Genomic DNA, 22,479 nt, shown 5'->3' on the forward strand with positions numbered 1-22,479 from the left:
TCCCAGACGGGGCGCTTATTTAATAGAGAGGAGACTAAAGAGAGAAGGGGGGCTTAATAAATCTTTTACGGTACTTATCAAGTTTGAGAAACACATTTCAAGATAAAGAATGTTTCAGTGATAAAACATTGACTTTTCAGCGATAAAAAACGACATTTCAGTGTCACTACTGACACCCTTTTCTTGTAGCTATTTGCACTTTTCATGTGTCATTTGCTCTCAACGCAAATCACTGAAGAAAACGTCGTTTTTTTATCACGGATATTCACTTTGAAAAAAAATATTTCTGGGAATACCAAATTGAAGGTAAAGTCCGCAAAGGTTTTGCGAACGCAGTGGAACCACAAAGCTTCCTGACTATGCACAGGGTGGGGTGGTCCCAATCAGGAATCACGGGCCTTACAAAAAAAACGAATCACGCATATATATTAGAGAATGTCACGCATAGTGAAGCAGCTGACTGGAGTTTTGGCCTGCCTCTGTCTCTAGGTAAAGGAAACTGAAACATGGACCGTTTTGTAGAATTCTGACTGCTCACTGCTATTGATGTTAGTGCGTTCTGTAAATTCTGTAGTGTAATGCTAAAGAATGTTGATCGATTTTACTTATTTTTATCCTAAAGCGATTTACGAACCTTTAGTAATCTGTTTTCACAAAAATTCTTCATGAATTCACGAATCACGGCCCTGAAGATAAGAAGATTACACGTCAAGCTAGGCCATCTATTCATTGATCACAGGTACCTTCGAGTTGTTTTCACGTGTCGCGGGCATATTTTTGCCCGTTTGTAATCCCTTTGTTGAAAGGGATTTTACTACGGTTGATTTGATTGGCTACAGTTAAATTATCTTGGTTAAAAACCTAGCCAATCAAATCATGCGTCCCAGAGCCACTTGTTCCTCGTGCCCCAGGTTCTGCCGTCTAAGAGGGACAAGCGGCTCTGGGGAAGAGAATGCCCTGCTGTCATTCTCGTCCCCATAGCCCGTTCGTTTCTCTTAGCCGGCTTGGCACGAGAAAACGGAGGACTCTGGAGACATAGGATTTTTGAATAAACAGGAGCCCATTACCTGGAATAAATTCGAATTTTTCTGATTGGCTGTTTGGAACAAAGAATTCCTAAACGGAAGTCGAAAACGTAACGACTCTCATACATTCTTTTGAAACGTCATGACTGCATACATGAAGACCGGAAGTCCTAGAAACTAGGACTGGAAATCCTGTGTCCCCAAAGCCCTTCGTTTCCTCGTGCCAAGGCCCTGCCGGCTATGAGAAACGAAAGGGCTATGGGGAAGAGAATGGCCCTACTGTACGCAAAATTTCCTTGGGCTTGTCACGTGTTTCTTCCCCCTGCTTGCGTCGTGGTGACTATAAAGATGAGCCCAAAGTGAGAAAGCTTTCGTAGCAAAGGGCTGTATAAATAATAAATAAATAACTTAACAATGCTTCGTATATCAAGGTAAATGCATTTGTGAGCATAATTAAAATTATCTAAAAAATTCTGCCTTAGTCCAAAACAAGAGAATATCATTAGGTTGCCACCTTGACTAGAAGGACGCGACAGTGACTGAACTTACATGTATAAGGGAAACAGTTTTGTCTGTTTTGCCGGTGTGAAGCATAAAGTTTTTATTAATTTAGCCTTAATTTCCATGTTTATCTAGAGGTAGACTTTTGTCTAGAGGTATCGAACGTTTCAGTTGCGCGATTTGAAGTGGTTTCGGAACTTTCGAATTCATTGGTAGCGGAAGCTTACTTGGCAATGGTACCGAACGTTAAATAGTTTCGAGACAACTTTTAAGTTTAGGTTGTTAACCATTAACAAAAAAATTCCGGAAGCTTCATTTGGGAATTTCTATTTGGGGAATAATGTCTTCCATTAGAAGTTCTATCTAAGAAACCGCCGTTTAGGTTAAACTGCGGAATTTGGCGTAACCGTAAATACCGAAAGGCCTAGAATTAGCGAAAAAGATGCAAAACGATTAATGCAACACGAATTTCCATTTGGACCGTTCCACCGGGAAAACGGGACTACCTTTGCAGAAGTTCCGTTCCTCCTGGAAATTTTCCAGTGGAATGAACCATAAATTCGTGTTTCATTTACATCCCAACTGGAATTTCCGGAAATTTTTGGTAAACGGTAAACAACCTTCATTTCAGAATGGTCTCAAAAATGTAAGAATGGTTGCAACTGAGTTTCGAAATGGTAGCGAGATTAAGTTTTATAGTTTTGTTGTTTATCCCCAGACAATTGGATCAGGAAAACTATAGGTTTTCTATTGTACATAAAAACCACTGGAAAATATTGGCCAAGAGAAGGATCGATGTTTTGAAAATGCAACAATTTTGCCTCAGGCTATTGGCTAAACTAGTGTTCTGAAATTTCGAAACTGTTAAGAGATCCGAACCATTTTAAATAGCGGAATATTATTTTGTGAATGTGGTCCAATGATAATTTTGTTTCTTTGTTTTCTTTTGTCTTCCACATTCAAAATAATAAGCCAGCTCAGCAGGAGTTACTTCAGTTCACAGCAAAGCTCGGAGAGCTAATTGAACGGTATTCTCAGTTGGATGTGCTTTTACTGTAAGTTTCCTTATCATATTATTCAGTCAGTCTTAGTTGTTGTCAACAGCCTTTTGTTTGCTAGTTTTTTTTTAATCTTTGGTTAATTCAACTCTTAACATATAAAGCCGGAGTCTTTTTCCACTTCGTCCACTTACATAGGCGTAAGGGCCGGGGGGGGCAGGGGGGGCTGCAGCCCCCCAAATTTTGGGCAACTCAGATTTTTTGGGCAGCAAGAGAAATTTGGGCAAAGCCAGTTTTTAAAGAAGTTAGTTTTTTTTTCTTCGAAGAGATAGATATTTTCTATTTTAACCTGAAGTCGGCGGGTTAAAGCGATGTAAATTCACACAAGACAGTGGTTGCTTAGCACCTGATAAATTTCTGGTTAATAGTGAAGGGGGTCATTTGTTGATAGACATATTTGTAATTTTTTTTTTACTGTTGGGCACTGTACTGCAAATATCTGTCACAGTTAAACACCTGATAAAGAAAGCTTCTCCGCGTTGCTAAATTTTACAAAATCGAGGGCGAGATTCTGGAAGCCGAGCAGAAAATGTGCGCGAGTTTTCGTCATGTGCGCGGATTAGGCTACATGACTGTTTCAGAAATGCTGGAGACAATGCAAGAGAATGATCTATTTGATGAGGTTTCAGAGTTTTCTTACGTTGTTCATATCCATGCAGTGATACCTGCTACGTACAACGTGTTCTGCAGAACGATCATTCAGTGCGTTGCACAGATTGAAAAATAATAAGGCCAAAAACAAAAACAAATGTTTCTCGTCCCCGCCCGCTTCATTTTTTGGGGCGGCCTCTCTTTTTTAATTATTTGTTTTTGGAAAAGTTAGAACGAACAAAAACCAACAATGTTTACTTTCACTTTGTACGGAGTAAGACATGACTTTTGTCTGCGTTTTAATGCAAACTAAGGCCAAAACTTTAAATCCTAGTTACGCTAGGTCCGTACTGGATAGGTCAATTACCTTGCAGGATTTATCGATCGATATTCGAACAACACAGGTATGAAATGCAACAAAATTATAAATAATTAAAAAATAACAAAAAATGCACCCGCCCGCTCTCTCTTCTATAGAAATCCGGACGAGAAACATTTTTTTTACTTGGCCTAAATTATTACTTGTCATCGCATTTGTATTAGCATTTAATGGGCATATTCCAACTCTGTAGTCAACAATGACATGGATCGTATTGTTAATATCTTCAGCCGTCGAAATGGTTGAGACAACTATTACTTTTAACGTGTTTTATGAGCTCATATGATAGATTCTTATGTAAGAATTCTTCACTTCATTTGTAAGCCTATGCTAGTGCATCGCCGTATGACCCTCGTTTCTTCTCGACTGTTTCGTAAAAATTTGGGCAACTTGCGAATTTTTTTGGGCAAATGTCTCGCCGCCCCCCCTGGCAAAGAATTGCCCGTACGCCTATGTCCACTTAACACACAAACTCAGCATCCAGGGAGCATCCAGAAGTTTTACTAGTTAGCAAATATGAAAAACTGTTCTTTTAGTTCCGACCCCCTTTAGAAATGGCTGGATTTTAAATGCCCCGGTCTTGTTTAGACATTCATATGTTGATTTTGCTCTTTGACATACACGATTTACTAGCTATCTTTTTTCTCAGCTTTTCTTTCTTTTTTTTTTCAACCCATGCCCAACTGACAAAAGCTTAATGCTGTTAATTAAGGTTCGTGAAACTTGCGCTTTGAAAGGGTGTGGTATTCAAACAAGTGGATCCATTTGAACACTGACGCATTTTGGCTAAACCCAACGGATTCTTGAAAGAACGGCTAAGAAGAATGGTGACATATCTGATATCGTATAAACTTTAAATATTGATTTACATCGTAATACCGGCATCGGAAAACGATATAAGAAATATCCCTTCATTTATTCAAAAAGTACCATGAATTTTACTGATTTCTTTCCTTGCGTTTAGATTGCCTGCCTGTTGCTCTATACCTATTGTTTTGTTTATAACAGAAACTGGTGTTTAAAGAGTGTGATTTTACACAGTTCAACATGAAGAAGCTTATTTTGTTGATGATATTTGCATTTGCCTGTCAGCTTGTGAAAGGTGACTAAAGATTTCTTTTTAACTAGTGTGGAAAAACCCATTTGTGTTGCAATCATTTTCCTGTTTGTTTTAGTTCTAAAGACCGCAGCAATTGGCTAAAGTGCATGAATCACTTAAGAAGCCCAACAAACGGTGGCACTCAACAAAGCCGCAGCAGGAAAAATCCTCCCATGATTATTTCAAACTCACGCTCACCAACTCCGGGGGCTTATTTCGCTTCGAGACCTTTTGAGAGGGGGGCGGGGTGGGGCTTACACAGAGGGGGTTAATATCATTGATGAGGGGCGTTATTCAAACCTGTAACATTAAACAACTTGGAGTATTTCTACTTCCCCTCTCCCTTAATTGGGATTCTAGTAGTCCATCGCAGGGTTACCTTCAACATTAAATTCGCCGGTACCCATTTATACACCTTGGTGGAGAGAGGCACTATGAGAGTAAAGTGACTTGCCCAAAACACAACACAGCGCCGGCCCGGCCAGGGCTCGAACCCGGACTGCTCGATTCGGTGTCCAGCGCACTAACCATTAGGTCACCGCGCTTCCCACGTGTATCCGTTAGAATAATATAAAGTAAATAAAATGGACTTCATATTGTACATGTTTCAGTGCTGTTTATTAACACATACAAAACATTCACAATAAAGAGGAAACGTGGCGTACTAATATCTTCAAAAGCGAAAGTTATAAATGGAGGTTGGAGGATAATAGGGAGGGAAGCTCTCTGAATTTCCCGTAGACTTTTACTGACTTTTTTGGTTGTTTTTCTTAATCTCAGGCTTTAACCCTCCTAATCCTGAGGCCAGTGTTGTTTGCAAGTATAACCACACGGTTTCTATAACTATCATCAACGTGGATGATATTGACGCGTGGAATACAACTGAATGGCGACTACAAAATAATCCCGAATGCGAGCCAACGTTTGACGGTCAGACAGTAAACTACAACTACCTGAAACTACCTGATTGTGCTATGAACGAAACACAGCTTGATAACAGCATCAAATACGTCCTTAAAGTCAACGCTGTAAAACGAACCGGCCTTGATAACGGCCAGTTGCGCGCGTATGACCACATGTACTATATTTGGTGCGAATACGACAATCAAAATAGGTCGATGGCAAGTTTTGAACCGATCGTGAACCGCAATGACAACGCATCAGGTAATAATAATAATAATAATAATAATAATAATAATAGCTTTTATTTATACACGATAAATATTGCAGCATAATAGCTGATGTGGTCGTGTCTTATGAAAATAACAATAAATTAAGAAATCAATAAACTACGCTAAATCATTAAAGTCCCTAGATGATACAAAAGATTTACATAGGCTACAATAATACCAACTTTACAATTATATATGTGGTACCTTTTACTGAAAACAAAAGCTTATGAGTCCTTTTGTTAAAGCATTTTAGAAAGTAAAAATGTTTTTAATTCTTTGCATAATAGCTGTTACAAGTTTGCTGTTTTATACCGTCAAGTTGAAGAAGTTCAAATTTTTGGTGCGAGAAAAAATGTCTACTGAACCCTACCTTAACCCTCCGTTTTGAATTCTACCCTCAGCCTACCTTACTGACAAACCCTTCCCTTTCCGTACAAAGCTAAAAAGAAATTTCTTAGAATTTTGTGAAACATATCCAGTTTCTTAGTTGTAGTCTGTTACTTTTTAACTTTCAATTTATTTTTATCTAACAAATGCTACTCTTAAATTCGGATTACTTTTAAATGAAACACGCTTAAAACAGGAACAAAACCTGCGTTTACTAACTAAAGAGGCAGCGTGGCCTAGTGGTAGGGCGCTGGACTTGTAATTCGGTGGCCCCGGGTTCAAATCCACCTTCCTGCAACTAGCTGGATTTGTCTTCGGTCGTCCCAAATTCAACTCCTCCACGCTTTGTAAATAGCCAACTGGTTAGCCTCCTGCCAGTTGGGGTTTTTAACAAGTTTATGTTCAATTTACAAAAGTAGTGTCTACTTTTAACGGAATTCTTAGGTTAATTAATTTTGGTTTTTTATTATATTCATAGTTTATTTACAATATGTATTTATAGGTTTAAGTATATGTATTTATTTAACTCTGAAAAGCCTCATCAGGGATGGGTTAATAAAATTTGTATGTATGTATGTATGTATGTATGTATGTATGTATGTATGTATGTATGTATGTATGTATGTATGTATGTATGTATGTATGTATGTATGTATGTATGTATGTATGTATGTATGTATGTATGTATGTATGTATGTATGTATGTATGTATGTATGTATGTATGTATGTATGTATGTATTTACAGTATCCACAATTAGCACAATAGTGCTAAATACAGTGACACTTATTTGTTCGTTTTATTTATAAATATAATGTTAACTTTATCAGTCTTTCCGTACTTACAGATTGTTCTATGTTTGTTTTTTCTAGGCTCAAGTGCTTTCCACTTTTCGCTTCACGCTTTCTACTACCAAAATCATACTGGTGCTGTACCCACCCCAGTTGCGCTGAATATCCGAATATATTTCAAGGCTTATGTGCTGACTCAAAGCGCAGACCCCAACCTGGACCTTTTCCTCGAACAATGCTGGTCGTCAAGCAGTGCCGACCCAATGTCGATGGAAAATAGACTTACCTTAATAGAACAAGGGTAAGTTTATTGGAAAAACAGTCATGATAGTCAAAACAGCAAGGAAATACCCCCCCCCCCCTCCCACCCGCTCCAAAAAAATAACCGATAGTACAAACATTAAACGATACCACGACACCTCACCCGAAAGTTGACACGTGATGTACATGTTGCTAAGCAGCCTCCTTAGGTTTCTAAGCAATCTCCCAACCCAGAGAAGGAGAGATAAGCCGATTGCATAGCCCCGTCACGTGACTTTGTCGAGCATTTTAAAAAAATCTCCTTGAACAAAATTGTTGCCAAAAATGGAAAGAGCGTTTTGTGGAAGGCAAACATTGCCATCCAGTACAAAAACCCTTCACAATTTTCAACTTTCTAACCACCATAAAATCTACAACTTAAAAAATCAATAACCTCACTGTAGTCTTACAAATTTCATCGCGCTCGTTCAATTTCCGCCATCTATTTTGTCGATCGAACAGTTTTTTATGATTGACAAGGCCACGTACAGTAACAAGATTATAAAATGAACGTATTTATCAGTGATTAGTGCTTGCGAAAACACTCGCAGGAAATTTTCAGAACCACAAATAAAATGGATCTATTCATCAGTGAATTGTGCTCGCGAAAACCCTCGCAGGAAATTTTCAGAACCACAAATTAATTTTTTTGTGTGTCTTTTCCACACAGTTGCGGTAACAATGCTGTGAGTGACGACCTGGACGACACTTTGAATTACACCTGTACAAACGACAGCACAAGAGAATACTTCTCGCTCAACACGTTTCGATACTTTGGGCAACAAGCAGGCTCCAGGGTTTACATCCACTGTGATATGAGAGTTTGCCTGGCAGATGTGGCCAATACGGCGTGCCAGTGCCCTAGTGTTGATGAATGTGCCCCTGATACCCGTAAAAGGCGTTCACTTGCTGACCAGGTGGATGAAAATGTGGTGTACCGTGTGTCATCAGGCCCTTACATTTTTGAGAGGGTAGAGGAACCAGAGGAAGATGTAAACGAAGAAGAAGGTTTGTAGAGTTCATTGTCTTTTAACAAATGTCTTTTCTTACATGGGTTTGTTCATTTAGGAAACGATCAGACACGTGAATGGTTATTCTTGAGGAATGTGCTGTTTGATAAACGGACACCAACTTCAAATTTATTCAAGAGGACTTTGATGTCGAACAATTGTACTTTCAGCTCATCCCCTGAAGCTGCTCCAGACCTATATTTTTAAAGAGAGTTTTGGTAGCATCCAATCACAAAATTAATCAATTAACGACAACCAAAACTGCAATTTAATCTTTGTGAGGAGGGATTTATGCGACGTTACTTGGCGGTTACAAAAGACAGGGAATCACTCAAATCGACTTAAATTTCCTTAATGTCATTTATAAATTGTAACTGCTGATTTATCCTTATACAAAATAAAAAAAGGATTTTGTTTCTTCTTTTCAGGTGAAGCTGACGAACAGGATAAGCCCCAGTCTTTCTCGACCAATTTGGTCATTATCGTGGCGGTCAGCGGTGTTGTCGCCTTAGCCATCTGCGCAACTGTCTACTTTGTCGTGCGAAGTCGCAACCAGCGCAGGCAACATGGAGATCTGAATGTGGCTACCTAAGGGCCAGATTGAAAGATCCTGCCATTTGAAGAGGCTGTATTACTATAGCAGACATGAAACAGACAGTAGATATTCATAACCAAACTAATCACTCCTTTTTTGTAAGAAGTCCTCTTGATTTCATGTTAAATATTCACTTTTTTCATATTGGTCTAAGTACTGTAAAGCAATACCCGGCAGAACAAATCACTGTTTCTCTTTCTAAAGTACCTTGATCTTCGAAGCAATGATTTGGTATCAACTTCACGTAAGCTTGTTAATGTTGTTTTTTACTTCCAAGAGCTATGCCGAGTTTCAACTCCTTGAAAAGAAAAAAAATTCAAATTTCTTTTTATCAATATTGAAATCAAACAGCATCTATGGGAAGTGTCTCTTGAAACCTTCATCTAAATGGTCACACAGAAACCACGGTTTTATCCACATACTTCAAAGTTAAAATCACACGGACATGAGCACAGCGTTACCGAAAACTTGTATCACGCAGATGATTTAATCCTGACAGGAGTATACTGAAGTGAGAACCACATTGACCAATTTTACTCTGGCAGTGAAAGAGTTCGCAGGCTTTTTTTAAAGTAGGCTTAAAGCATCTTAGTAGCCATTTATATTTATATATTTTTAAACAAAAGAAGAAATCTACTGTAAATGTACATAGTCCATTGATACAGCCCTTCATGTTTTTATTTCTTCCGTATAGCTACTTACACGTTGAAGAGTTGCACATGGTAAATGCATACGTAATTGGTATACTATTTGTTATCAAAGTGGTAGTTTATTGTAGTTTCATATTAGTTGAAGTTTTGCCACTCTTTTATCATTATAATTACATATTTAGACTTAAGAGGCCTTAAGATGTTCTGTATATACGTAGTAAAGAAAGGCCGAGCACGTTTAATTTAGATTAGATATACCAATGCACACGAGTATATCAGTTATCTCAGTGTGAAATAATTAGAGCTACTTGATACTGCGATTTAAGATTTGTTTGAAGCTAAACTTAGGAATTCAGTAGGAACAATCGAGAAACGCATATGTAGGGGTGACGAGTATCGATGAATAAAAGGATTTCTAAAATAGTGTTTCGGAATCTCGGAACTTTCTTGAAAGTAGACCCGAGCAGAATGATTTTACGTAAGGATTCTTGTTGTTTTCTCAATGTTTCCGCAAACTACACCCATTGATGTAAAATTATCCATGTATCATGCACAGCAATAAAAATAACCTGTATCCTTGGATACTACAAAAATATACTTAATTGTATCTGTACTCCAGGTTTTAAGGCAATTATCAATATCCCAGGGGGGGGGGGGGGGGGTTCTCTATATATTTTTGGGTGGGGATGTGCCGCTGAAACTCTGAAACCCCTACCTTATACCAGACCATGGTCAGCTGATTTTACAACCCTATACTAGACTAGACACCAAAAAGCGCTACTCTACCCCAGACTTGCAAAATTTGTAATATGCAAATTTGCTCATTTGGAGGCCAAGGGGAGTTTCATGTAAGCTTACAAGAAGAGGGGAATTAAACCTCTGGGTATGGAGGGTATTCCATCTACCATATAGTAGCTTTCCATCTTTGATATATACGAAATATGACATGGATATGACCTCACACTGGAAAGATAGGGGTAAGGTTGGTTTTAGTAATGGGGTGGGGAAGAAAGAGACAAGCGAGGAGGCCTGGGGAAGGCCAAGGGGAGTTTCATGTAAGCTTACAAGAAGAGGGGAATTAAACCTCTGGGTGTGGAGGGTATTCCATCTCCCATATAGTAGCTTTCCATCTTTGACATATACGAAATATGACATGGATATGACCTCACACTGGAAAGATAGGGGTAAGGTTGGTTTTAGTAATGGGGTGGGGAAGAAAGAGACAAGCGAGGAGGCCTGGGGAAAGGGTCTTGGAATACTGCATTGAATTGGCTTCAGAATAATTCCTGAACCCTGGTAGTTGGATAAAGACATTTAAGTTTTCAGTATTACTACCAATCATCTTGGTCGCACTGTGCAATTCATAACTTACTCTGGGCAAAGTAAGAACCTTGGGTGCTTTTTTTTATTTTCCATGTTTCTATCGAGTTGTAGAAGCTCGAGGAGGAGTTGAAAGGAATTGAAATACAAGCCGTAGGCTATAGTGTTTCCACGATGATTACCCTGCAAGTTGTGAGAACTTCGCTCAGATTTCATTTGAGAGAGTGTACAGGAAGTTGCTCCCCACCCCCGTGCTTTGCCAATATTTTTAAGATGTGCTGTACGTGGCGCAGCTGCTGTGTTGGGTGGTCTAAACAACAACAACAACAACAACAACTTTATTCGCACCCATTAATTAAATTAAATTTACAATACATATAAGAATAAAAATAAAATAAAGTGCATGGCTGCCCAATATAACCACCATTGGCTAACAAGATTGGGCAGCCATACTTAATTAGTTTTTATTACAACAATTTATAAAAGGGTCAGGTGTACTAAAGATTAAGATAACAACTACACAACACACAAAAATAATCTAAGTAGGCTTAAAAAATTTAGTGGAAGAAAAAAAAAAGATGGAAAATAAAGTATATGGACAGATTAACTAGTAGAAGAGGGGAAGTGAAAACTACAGTTAACAAAATGTTCCGTTAATAGCTTGCAATAATGCTTGATTTGTACTTTTTCTTAAATTGTTTATACCTTAATGTCATCACTGACAGCATTCCAGATTTTAGCGCCCTGATATCTAATATTAAAGATTCCATAATTTGTTCTGGTTTTGGGTAAAGCATAAGTCATTCTAGAGGAAAATCTTGTATTATAACTGTGAGTTTCTTTTACCAAAAGTGAAAAAAACATCAAAATTAGAAGGGAGAAGTTGGTTTTTAAATTTGTACATAAAAACAGCAATGTGAAAAGTTACTTCATCAAATAATTTGATAACATTTAAATCTTTGAAAAGTGGATTTGTATGTTCAGAAAAGCAGATCACGAGTGCCAGGCCCCTTCAAGAGTGGTCGCTTTTTGTTTTGGATGTCCTCCACCACTAAACCTGCGATCAAGCGCTCCTTTTTTTTCGCGAGAAAAACTGGAACGCCTGATCGCAGGTTAGGATGTTGTCAGCGGAGCTTCAGCAGCGCGCCAGCGGAGCACCATGGGTAAAAAGTTTATTGATGCGAGAAATTTTCGTTCTGACGTCAGCGTACGACCGTAATTGAGTTTGCGTAACGGCATGTCTCATGACTTGCATATTGGTTATGCGGAATGGAATATATGCAGAATGACTTATATTAATTATTGCAAATGAAAAACGCGCGCTTTTTTTGGCGCCAATTTGCAAAAGCAGCCGTAATTTTTCGGACTCGACTGCGATGACACTAAAGAGTCTACGATTTCACACTGCAGAATCATTCTGTCCTTAGGAGTACTTGAGGAATGAGCCCCTTATTTTCTCTTGGCCGTGCTCGTTTATTAGCTCGTCGCATAGCCTTTGGTGCAATCGGGAACATAGCAGTTCGTAGACATTATTCACTCACTAGACAATGACCTTAATGCACAATTTAAATTATCGGCTTATTTAGTGTTTTAAACACTTTGATCGGCTGCCGGTCAATAACTATGATATCTTCCGCCAGACTTATTTGGGTTTCTTTTGTTTACCTCGTTAGTTTTTTTGATTTTTACAATGCAGCTATTCTCAAACATTCATATCCTCTTAAAATGTTTCTCTTTTCTCCCGTTTATGTAACTTAAACAAACATACTTAGATCTTGGAAGTGTTTGTGGGTTTATCTTCTTGTTTCGAAATTAATTGAATTAATTGTAAAATCACTGACTATGTAGTCAATATAGCAACTCCCTCAGGGCATAAACGTCTGTTGTTTACCAAATCGAAAGAACGTTAACTGGAATAATCTACTATTTTTAAGATGAAATTTGAGAACAGTGGATGTGCCAAAAATCCAAAACAGTCTGCTTTTGACAGTGACTCAAGACTGAGGAATTGATTGAAACGCGCCATTTATTGATATATTTTGTAAAGAGGTTTTGTTCAAGAGAAACGGAGCGCAAGGGGTTTCTTTAGTGCGAATACTTGAACCGCGCCATTTGGAACAAAGTTATAAAAAAATCAATTAAAACGTCAATTGAGAAGAATGGATGACGATAATCTTCGTAAAATGACAATGACATGCATTGAAGCATCCAGACAAATAGTTCTACGACAATTAAAATTTGAAACCGAGTCTTGAATTTGTATATGCTACCGATTTTTCTATACTGCATACACTTAACAGATCCCAGAACCATAATTGGTCCGTTTACGAAAACAATCGCCATCCCTTGTTCTCTATTAACTATTCGATTGGTTAATTTTGTTCCAAATGGCCCGGTTAGAGTAGTCGTAACTCTATGCAAGAATGTCTTGTATTATCAGTTAAACAAGGCAACCAAGCAAAGAAAATCAGTTTGTTTTCTTGAGCTTGTAGCGCTAACATCTCGAATCATCAAATCTCCAAAGGTAAGTTTGTCTAAGTTTCTTGCTTCAATTTTAAAATTCAGCAAGTTGAACTAATGTAATGATGGTGACGCCTTTCCTCTTTGTGTTATTTTCAACCCTACATTTCAGCTTTTTGTTTAATCGGTAGAACCGGTTGTCGATTGGCTTAAGATCTCGCGCTATTTGGGTGCTACCCTTAACGACAATTTCTTTTAAAGAGGCGCTCGAAATATATTTCCTAGCTAGCTTTTATTTTTTGCAGCTTTATATTCAAAAAATGACCAGTATTACGGTCAGATATCATGAGCGGCAAGAGTCGAAAAAATGGATTTCGCTTTATTCGTAACTTAGGTAGACCTTTTTATATGTCAAATAAATCACTGTGTACTCTGTGTACTTAGATTGACTTAATATCGATTGATTTACAAGAAAATCGATAATAGACCATAATTGCTGAATTCCATGCACCAAAATGCCACTCTTTGGATCTCAAAATTTAGGCCGAGTTTCTTTGCTCTGCGTAAGAAAATAAAGCCCCCCAGAAGGAAAATACATGTCACATTTTGGCGGAGAGTGTATAAGACGGAAGCCGGAAGTTTGCAGAATGGCATAATTATGCGAAATGAAATATATGCACTGAATGACTCAAAATAATAAGTTCGACTGAAGAGCGCGCCCTTTTTTTTTGGCGCCAATTTGCAAAAGAAATCGTATTTCTTTTAAATGTTGCGGGCTCGACTACGATGAACGATGACGCGTTTTGGCGCCAATTTGCAAAAGAAGTCGTATTTCCTTTAAATGTTGCGGGCTCGACAACGATGAATGATGACGCGTTTTGGCGCCAATTTGCAAAAGAAGTCGTATTTCTTTTAAATGTTGCGGGCTCGACTACGATGAATGATGACGCGTTTTACTAACAACCAGTACGTATAATTTTTGTGTTCACTTGCGAGCGAAATTCATGCATTGAGGGTGTCATCTAGTGCGTGAAAAATGTCAATGAACCGCTGTTTCCGATTGCACCAAAGGCTATGTGACGAGCTAGCTGACGAGCATGGCTCATTCGAAGGACGGAATAATCCTTAAGTGTGGAATCGAAGACTGCTTAGTTTTTGTTATTTTGATGCATTCAAAATAAAAAAATGTAGCCGAGCCCGCAACCCCCCTTGCTTGCGTGGGTGAGGACTGAGATTGCGTGCATGACGAGCCCAAACTCGACCAAAGAAAGTTTTGGTAGCAGTGTGCTCAATCAATCAATCAACCAACCAACCAAGCAACAAATCAACCAATCAATCAATCAGTCAATCAATCAATCAACAAACCAACCAATCAATCAACTAATCAATCGATCAATCGATCGATCGATCGATCAATCAGTTAATCAATCAACCAACCAACCAACCAATCAACCAATCCACTTCAATCAACTCAATAATCAATCAATCAATCAATCAATCAATCAATCAATCAATCAATCAATCAATCAATCAATCAATCAATCAATCAATCATTCATTCATTCATTTAATCAATCAACACTTCTTCGCATATCAACGTTCGTTGACACATTGACTAGAAGGACAGTAAATAACTGGGCAACAGATTAGTCTGTTCTGTGTGTACAGCACTTTATATCTATGCTATTTCATGCGTCCTTCATGGATTCCAGAAGCATAAAGCTGTATTAATTAAGCCTCAAATTCCTTATCTATTTAGAGGTAGACTTCTGACTAGAGGTATCTTCGTTTTAGTTGCGCGCGCGATTTAAAATGGTTACTGGACTTTCGAATTCAGTGGTATCGGAAGCCTTTTTCGCAGTGGTACCGAACGTGAAAATAGCTTCGAAACTTAGGTTGTTTACCATCACCAAAAAAAATCCGGAAACTCGGTTGGGAATTTTATTCTGGAATGATGTGTTGCATTATATTTGAAGTTTTCCAGAGGAACCAGCCGTTTAGGTGCGGCATCTGGCATGACCGTAAATGCCGAAAGGCCTGGAACTGGCGCAAAAGATGCAAAATGGTAAATGCAACACGAATTTCCATTTGGACCGTTCCACCGGAAAAACGGGACTATCTTTAGAGAAGTTCCGTTCCTCCTGGAAATTTTCCAGGGGAATGAACCATAAATTCGTGTTTCGAATTCATTCACATCCCAACCGGAATTTCCGGAAATGTTTGGTAAACGGTAAACAACCTTGATTTCAGAATGGTCTCGAAAATGCAAGAATGGTTGCGACTGAGTTTCGAAATGGTAGCGAGATTCAGTTTTATAGTTTTTTGTGTGTCTCCAGACAATTGGATCAGGAAAAAAGTATAGGTTTCTCTAAGTTTAATTATACACAAAAGTCACTTGAAAAGATTGACCAAGAGAAGAATCCGGCGAAGTTATTTTTTCTTTTTTCAAAAGCAACAATTTTACCCCAGGCTATTGGCTTCACTTGTGTCCTGAAATTTCGAAACTGTTAAGAGATCCGAACCATTTTGAACAGCGGAATATTAATTTTGCAAATGGCGTCCAATGATAATTTTGTTTCGTAATTTTTCTTTGTGTTATCCACGTTCAATAGTAAGTCAGCTCAGTAGGATTTATTTCAGTTCACAGACAACCTCAGAAAGCTAACTACCTTGTATTTGGATGTGCATTACCGTAAGTTTCCTTATTTTCTTCAGTTATCTTAGTTCTTGTTAGCAGCTTTTTGTTTGCTAGTTTTTGGAGCGAAGATTCTTAAGCAAGGTTGATTTAAAATTTGACAAGTTCAGCAACTAACATTTGAGTATTTCTCCATTCCGTTTAAAACGCAAACTCAAATCTGCATTCAAAAGTTCCACTACTTATCAAATACGTAAAACTGTTCTTTTCAACTCCGATCCCCTTTTAGAAATACTAAATACACCGTTCTTGTTTAGAGATGTATCACGTTGATCGTGTGATAATAGGTTTTTTGGCCTAGGAAAGCCTTTTATAAAACCTGAGGAAACTCTTTAACCCTGGGGGAACCCGTTGGCTGCAGGAAGGCCGGGATCTGTTACAGCAGACAAAATCTATGGAGACGACTAGAACAGTAGACAGAACTTGGGTCCAACGTAGACTTTAATCTGTAGCCAAATAATATTTTACAATGCACTTCTATTTAGGCGGAATAACAGGATTAGGTAATGTCATCAAGAAGTCTTAACTAACATTAGATCATGCACTTTGTAATGCACGATTGGCTATAACGGAATTCATCTTTTACAACATTAATTACTTCCAAAGCAGTGCATGTGGATAACAGTTAAACAAAAGGCTAGTGTAGGTTACAGTTACACTTCAACGCCAATTGCACTTATGATCCGACACAACAACGGGTAGTGGTTACGGCTTACTAAACTGAAAACTAAAAGAAATATTTTCTACGTTGGCTTTTTTATTTTTTCTTTTCTTCCTGTATTTTCTTCCCTCACAATCGTGCTATTTGAAGGTTGACTACTAAGCAATTTTCTCCCTAAGCGAAAGTGTTTTCAAACTATACCAACAAAAGCCTTAATGCTGTATATGAGGCTCGTGGAAGGTGTTTTTAGTAAAAGGGTGTGGTATTCAAACAAGTGGATCCATTTTAACACTGACACAGTTTAGCTAAATCAAAGGGATTCTTAAAAGAATGGCCAAGGAAAAGGGCTGAAATAGTTCGTGGGAATTTTACTAACGGTTAATATCTGTCTGTTTTCTTACAAAATTCAAATGATTCACCCCGTCATGTAACATACACGGTAACAGTAAATTGGGCGAACTCTTAAAAAATACAGCTGCTGGTCTATTTTTTCACATTTACATTTCCTGCCTGTTTCAATATACATGTTGTGTTGTTTTTAACAGAAACTTGTGTTTAAAGAGTCGCTGGAATTTTACAGTTCAACATGACGAAGCTTATTCTGTTGGTGACGCTTGCACTTGCCGGCCAGCTTGTCAAAGGTAAATGGGGGCTCAGTTCTTTTTAAAAATCAATTTGGAAGACCTCTAAGTACGTAATTTTGAATCAATAAAGGCATGCACGGCAGTGACAAACCAAGTTCAGTGTATAAATTGTGTTAAAATCTTCAGACTGATTTTTTTGTGTGATTTAACTTTCCAATCAAGTGAAAAAATACAGTCATTGTGGTCACTCAATAAAAGGCAGTAGGTTTTCTTAGTCATCTAATAAAACTGGTATTATTGTACTAAACCATCGCATAAACATTTTGAGCTCGCTGCTGTTTTCTTTACTTACAGGAATTATATATTTTTCTTTATCTCAGGCCAGGATCCTGTGGGCACTGTTACTTGTTTTAACAATCACACGGTTGATATAACCATCACCAACGTGATTGATATTGACGAGTGGACTGATCCAACTGAATGGCGACTAGAGAACAATGCGGACTGTGAGCCAATAATTGACCAAGATAACGGGGCAGTATACTACACTGGCCTGGTCTTACCTGACTGTGCTTTTGAACAACAACAGTTCGCTGACAGCATCAAATACATTCTTAAAGTCAGTGCTACAAGGAGTGACCCCGGTGGTGCAGGCCAGTTGCGTGCATATGACCACCTGTACTATGTGTCATGCGATTACGACAATCAAGACAACACGTCCGTGGCAAGTTTTGTACCGATAGTGAACCGAGGCGACAATGACACTGGTACATATAGCATGCAACAATGATAATTTCCAATTCATATAAAAAATATAAACGACACATAAAGTTCCCGTCAATGCAATTAACAATATACAGAGAAAATCCCGTTTCCTCGAACCTCCAAACTCCAAGGAAAACTAAAATTTGCTCGAAAAATCGGGGGAGGGGGGGGGGGGGGAGGAAAACTACAGTGTCGACTAGGTGAAGAGAATCTAAGGGGGGTGACTTTTGGCTGGAGTTATTGTGAGGTTTGTGAAATCGATGGTTCAAGAAAATCGGGATTCCATTGTTTGCATGTGTTGGGTGGGAGGAAGTGAGTAAAAAGGGGGTGTCACTTAAATTCTCAGCTTAAGCTTACATCCCGAATTTTATTCCAATAAAAACAATTAATCATTTTACTCAATAATGTAATAATTTATAGTCTACTTAATAATTTAACTCCAGTTTTTCGTTGTTTATTTAATTAAAAATGAAACGAAGTAAGAATTGACATTGCCATTATAATTAGTGTACATGTCCTCAGTCCTTCAGTTGAAAAGCCGTTTTCACTGAGCCGTTAGCTACGGAAGATTATAACCCTTTAGTTGCAAAGTTCAAAACATTAATCCTAGCTTTCTATACACATTTCCGTACATTTCTTTAACCCTGAGTTTTGGATAATTTGAAAAAAACATCAAAGATACCATTCTACAGCTAGTTAATCATGTTCGTTATTCTCTTTACCGTCCTCTTAACATGGTCTTGATATTGACAGGAGAAATTTAAAACTTATCAGTGATAATCACCTCAATTATCAATCTTAATTTCATATTCAACTTTGGTTATTGGTAGAGTTTGATCACCTCTTGGAGGTTGAGGCCAGAATCATAATCACATGCATTTCAGGGCACAGTCGTTCAAAAAGTAAACCAGATAAAGCGACGGTTTCAGTTACACCAATTTACCACATAGTTTTTTTTTGCAGAATATTAGTTGTTTAAGAAAGCCGCAGGTCATCTCAGCGGGGGAGGGGGGGGAAGGGGGGGTGTGCGTACCCCCTGCACCCTTCCCCTAGATCCACCCCTGGTCTGTTAGAATTTACATTTACCTTTACTTCAATTTTGGCTCATCTCAAAAAGTTATAAAAATTGAAAGCAAAACACTCAATCCCCAATTAGCCCGGAAAGATATAATAGGGATCAAAGCTTTCTATTCCTAGATAACTTACTAACTGTCTTTTTTCTTTAATTGCCTAGGTAATGCATTTTTTACCTTTACACTTGATGTTTTTGCGGACGATGCCTTTTCCGCCCCTCTTCCCCACCCAATTGCGCTGGATGTACCGTTGTATTTCAAGGCATTGGTCAAGACTCAAAGCGCTGCACCTAACCTTGACCTTTTCCCTGTAAGCTGTTGGGCGTCATCGAGCGCGGACGTACCATCACTCGATAACAAAGTTACTCTCATAACAGCCGGGTATGGAATTGTATTCTTAAGTCGACGTCGATAAATATAAATAAAAAGTAAAGTATAAAGTCGATTAAAAGTAAAGCAAAGTGAGACACTCATGCTTAAATTAACAAAAGCATTTATAAGTGATTATACCCTGGACGGTAAATTCAGTAATAAAGGTGTTGATTTCCCGTTTTTTTCTATTCCGGGAAAATCACTACGTTTACACACACTTGCTGTAGGACGTTTTTAGAAGTCTATAGGGGTAGAAGTTTGTTGAAACATTAAAACGTTATCCAAAATTTTCGATCTTTGACCTTCATCAATTAAAGTGACTGAATAGATGTGCTGTATATTTGAAGGTAGAAATTTGGAGTGACACTGGTATTTAGGTAATGATCAACCAAAACCGATTATTCACAGGCAAACGAGAGTAAAATATACGCGTTTTAGTAAATTTGTAATGTTTTAACATCACAATTTGTTCGTCCTTTGCCCTTTTTTATTGATTTATATACATATATCTCAATCGCAGACAAACAAGGCACTTACGATGTCTTCAACGTGGTTTGAAACGTTAAAGAGAGGGGCTGGATCAGATTTAACTGATAGCTGAGAATTGGTTAAAATTTTTACCAAAGGTTTAGCTGAGATCTTGGATCTGCAAAATTTACTGAGAGCTGAAGAAATGCGCTAAAATTTTAACTGATAGCAATCACTGAATTCTAACCTTTCACTGATAACTGAGATTCCAGTATCCCCATCCAGACAATCTAAAGAAGGCTTTGTTTTGAACCAAACTTTTTGTCCCTTTTCAGTTGCGGTAGTGCTGCTGTCAGTGAGGACGACACAGACACACTGCAATACAATTGTACCGATGGCAGCGTACAAGAAACCTTCTCGATCAGGTCGTTCAGGTACTTTGGGGCTGCGGACGGCGACGCGATCTACTTCCACTGTGATCTCAGAGTGTGTCTGGCAGACCTTTCCCCATCCTCTGCGTGCGAATGCCCTGCTGAAGTCGAGTGCTACACTGACCTGAGTGCCAAGAGGAAAAGGCGTTCGGTGAATGATTTTGTAGAGGAGGTTCATGTGAGATCCGGCCCTTACAAGTTTGTTGACGACACCGAGAAAGATGAAGGTACGTAGAATTTATTATTTTCAAATGAAAGTATTTCCTCCCGGGCAGTCGAAGCTCTAGTCAAACGTGTATATTACTAACGCGCATAAGTGGTCACGAAAGGAATGTGCAGTTTAATGTTTGATGCAGATGTTCCATTTATATGTAAACAAATTAAAAATATACCATGCATCTCTTTTGTAATACTGCAAATGAATCTGGGCGTCATACAAGAGTTCTTGATCAATTTACGACTGAAAAGTCTATAACCTCGTTTCAGACAAAAACCTGTAAAACACTTAATGATTTGTGCTACGCTAGGAATATATTTTTAGTATGACTGATGCGTTTTCTCTTTCTTTTCGCGATTTAAACATGATAATAACAGAGGATGGTCTACGAAAGCGAAATGCTTGAAAAACATGATTAAAATTAATACCTTTTTTTTCAGTTGAATCGGAGGAACAAGATGATCATGAGCCCCAGTCTTTCTCGACCAATTTGGCCATTATTGTCGCGGTCAGCGGTGTTGTCGTCGTAGCCGTCATTGTCTGCGCAACCGTCTACCTTGTCGTGCGCAATCGAAACAAGCGCAGGCAAGACAGAGATCTGAATGTGGTCACCTAAGCTCAAAATTGGAAGGCCTGGTCATTTGGATGAGCTGTATTAAACCCATAGCATCAATGTGGATTAATCTTAGTAGACTTCGTAGAAAAAGTTGTCATAATTTTTGATGTATTATCATAGTTTCGTTTCTCTGAGGAGCTACACTATGCAACGTACACGTGGACGACACACCCTAAAAAACACTCTTTTTTAACATTTGTCGCTCCCAGTTTATCGGGTTTGTTTGTTTTGTTATCACTTTTTGGCGTTTATCTACCTTAGAAAACTAAATTTTTTTCACGCGCTTTCCTTAATTTCAAAATAATTTTGTACATCCTAAAAAAATAACCTAAAATTATCTTTTTTTTTCCTTTCTTATTTTCTAACCAGATTTCCATCAGGTGAGTGTGACCACATTGTGTCTTTTCTTATTATTGCAAAAACGGGCACCAAAAGTGTACTGTTACAAGGCATTATATCGCTTAAACTATTATTCTTAATCGAAAATGCGTTTATTTTTGTTTAGTTGAATTTTTGCCTTTTTCATTGTTATGCTGCATTGAGGCTGGCATGTTAAATTTGTTTTAAAGTTTGCGATATTCCAGCGTACACAGAGTATATCAAATGTTTCTGAAAAAAGTTTCTTGATAGATTTGCTGAAACTTGTTCAAAATTTAGGACTAATTTAGAAGCACACAGATTTAGGGGTGACGAATGGTCATTTGTGGATCATGGGTTTTTGAAACACAGTTCCTCGGGTTATGTAAAAGCTCTTTAAATCAGAAAGTTTGTACGTGACATTCGTGTTCTGTCAAGTAAAGCGCAATCCAGTTTCCATTGTCCACCCATAGATGTTCAATTATCTCTGTAATTATCATGCACAGCAATAAAAATAACCTTTATCCTTGGATTCTATTAATCGTGTCTGTCGTACATACCTCCATATGTATGCTGTAAATGGCACTGTCTCTAATTTTTTACTCGGAAAATTCCGACTCGTAGTGAGCGAATCGAATTTTACTCGATTCCTGTCAAACATAGGCACGTTATGCGTACGTCATTCTCTGTAAGACCCTAAAGAAGGAATGCCGTGCCTTTCGAAATATTGGAATTTAAATACAGTACCAAACCGTTGAATCAGCCTTGCAATTTTACTTCACAGGTGTCTTAAGACCTCTGACTACTGTACCGGCATTGTTATAAATGAAGTGAGCTGCAGTTAGGGCTTTCCACAAGTTGCTCGAGATTTCCCAAAACGTTTCCCGTAATTTCTCAAAAAGTT

At 38.2% G+C, this 22,479-nt stretch overlaps 2 protein-coding genes across 2 annotated transcripts; both read left to right on the forward strand.

Moving 5' to 3' along the window:
• The first annotated feature begins 1,912 nt into the window (after positions 1-1,912).
• On the forward strand, positions 1,913-10,121 carry LOC144635104 (uncharacterized). The gene is made up of 6 exons (XM_078494182.1): positions 1,913-2,581; positions 4,563-4,656; positions 5,434-5,817; positions 7,084-7,303; positions 7,973-8,310; positions 8,741-10,121. The coding sequence occupies exons 2-6, from the start codon at positions 4,602-4,604 to the stop codon at positions 8,902-8,904; spliced, it is 1,161 nt and encodes a 386-aa protein (XP_078350308.1). The 5' UTR covers positions 1,913-2,581; positions 4,563-4,601; the 3' UTR covers positions 8,905-10,121.
• Positions 10,122-15,612: 5,491 nt separating this feature from the next.
• On the forward strand, positions 15,613-22,112 carry LOC144635009 (ZP domain-containing protein-like). Its single transcript, XM_078494070.1, has 6 exons — positions 15,613-16,028; positions 17,238-17,333; positions 17,657-18,043; positions 19,276-19,495; positions 20,290-20,612; positions 21,043-22,112. The coding sequence occupies exons 2-6, from the start codon at positions 17,279-17,281 to the stop codon at positions 21,216-21,218; spliced, it is 1,161 nt and encodes a 386-aa protein (XP_078350196.1). The 5' UTR covers positions 15,613-16,028; positions 17,238-17,278; the 3' UTR covers positions 21,219-22,112.
• Positions 22,113-22,479: the final 367 nt, after the last annotated feature.

Source organism: Oculina patagonica, chromosome 13 (assembly GCF_052425735.1).
Source record: "Oculina patagonica isolate OP01 chromosome 13, crgOcupat, whole genome shotgun sequence".
NCBI lineage: Eukaryota > Metazoa > Cnidaria > Anthozoa > Scleractinia > Oculinidae > Oculina > Oculina patagonica.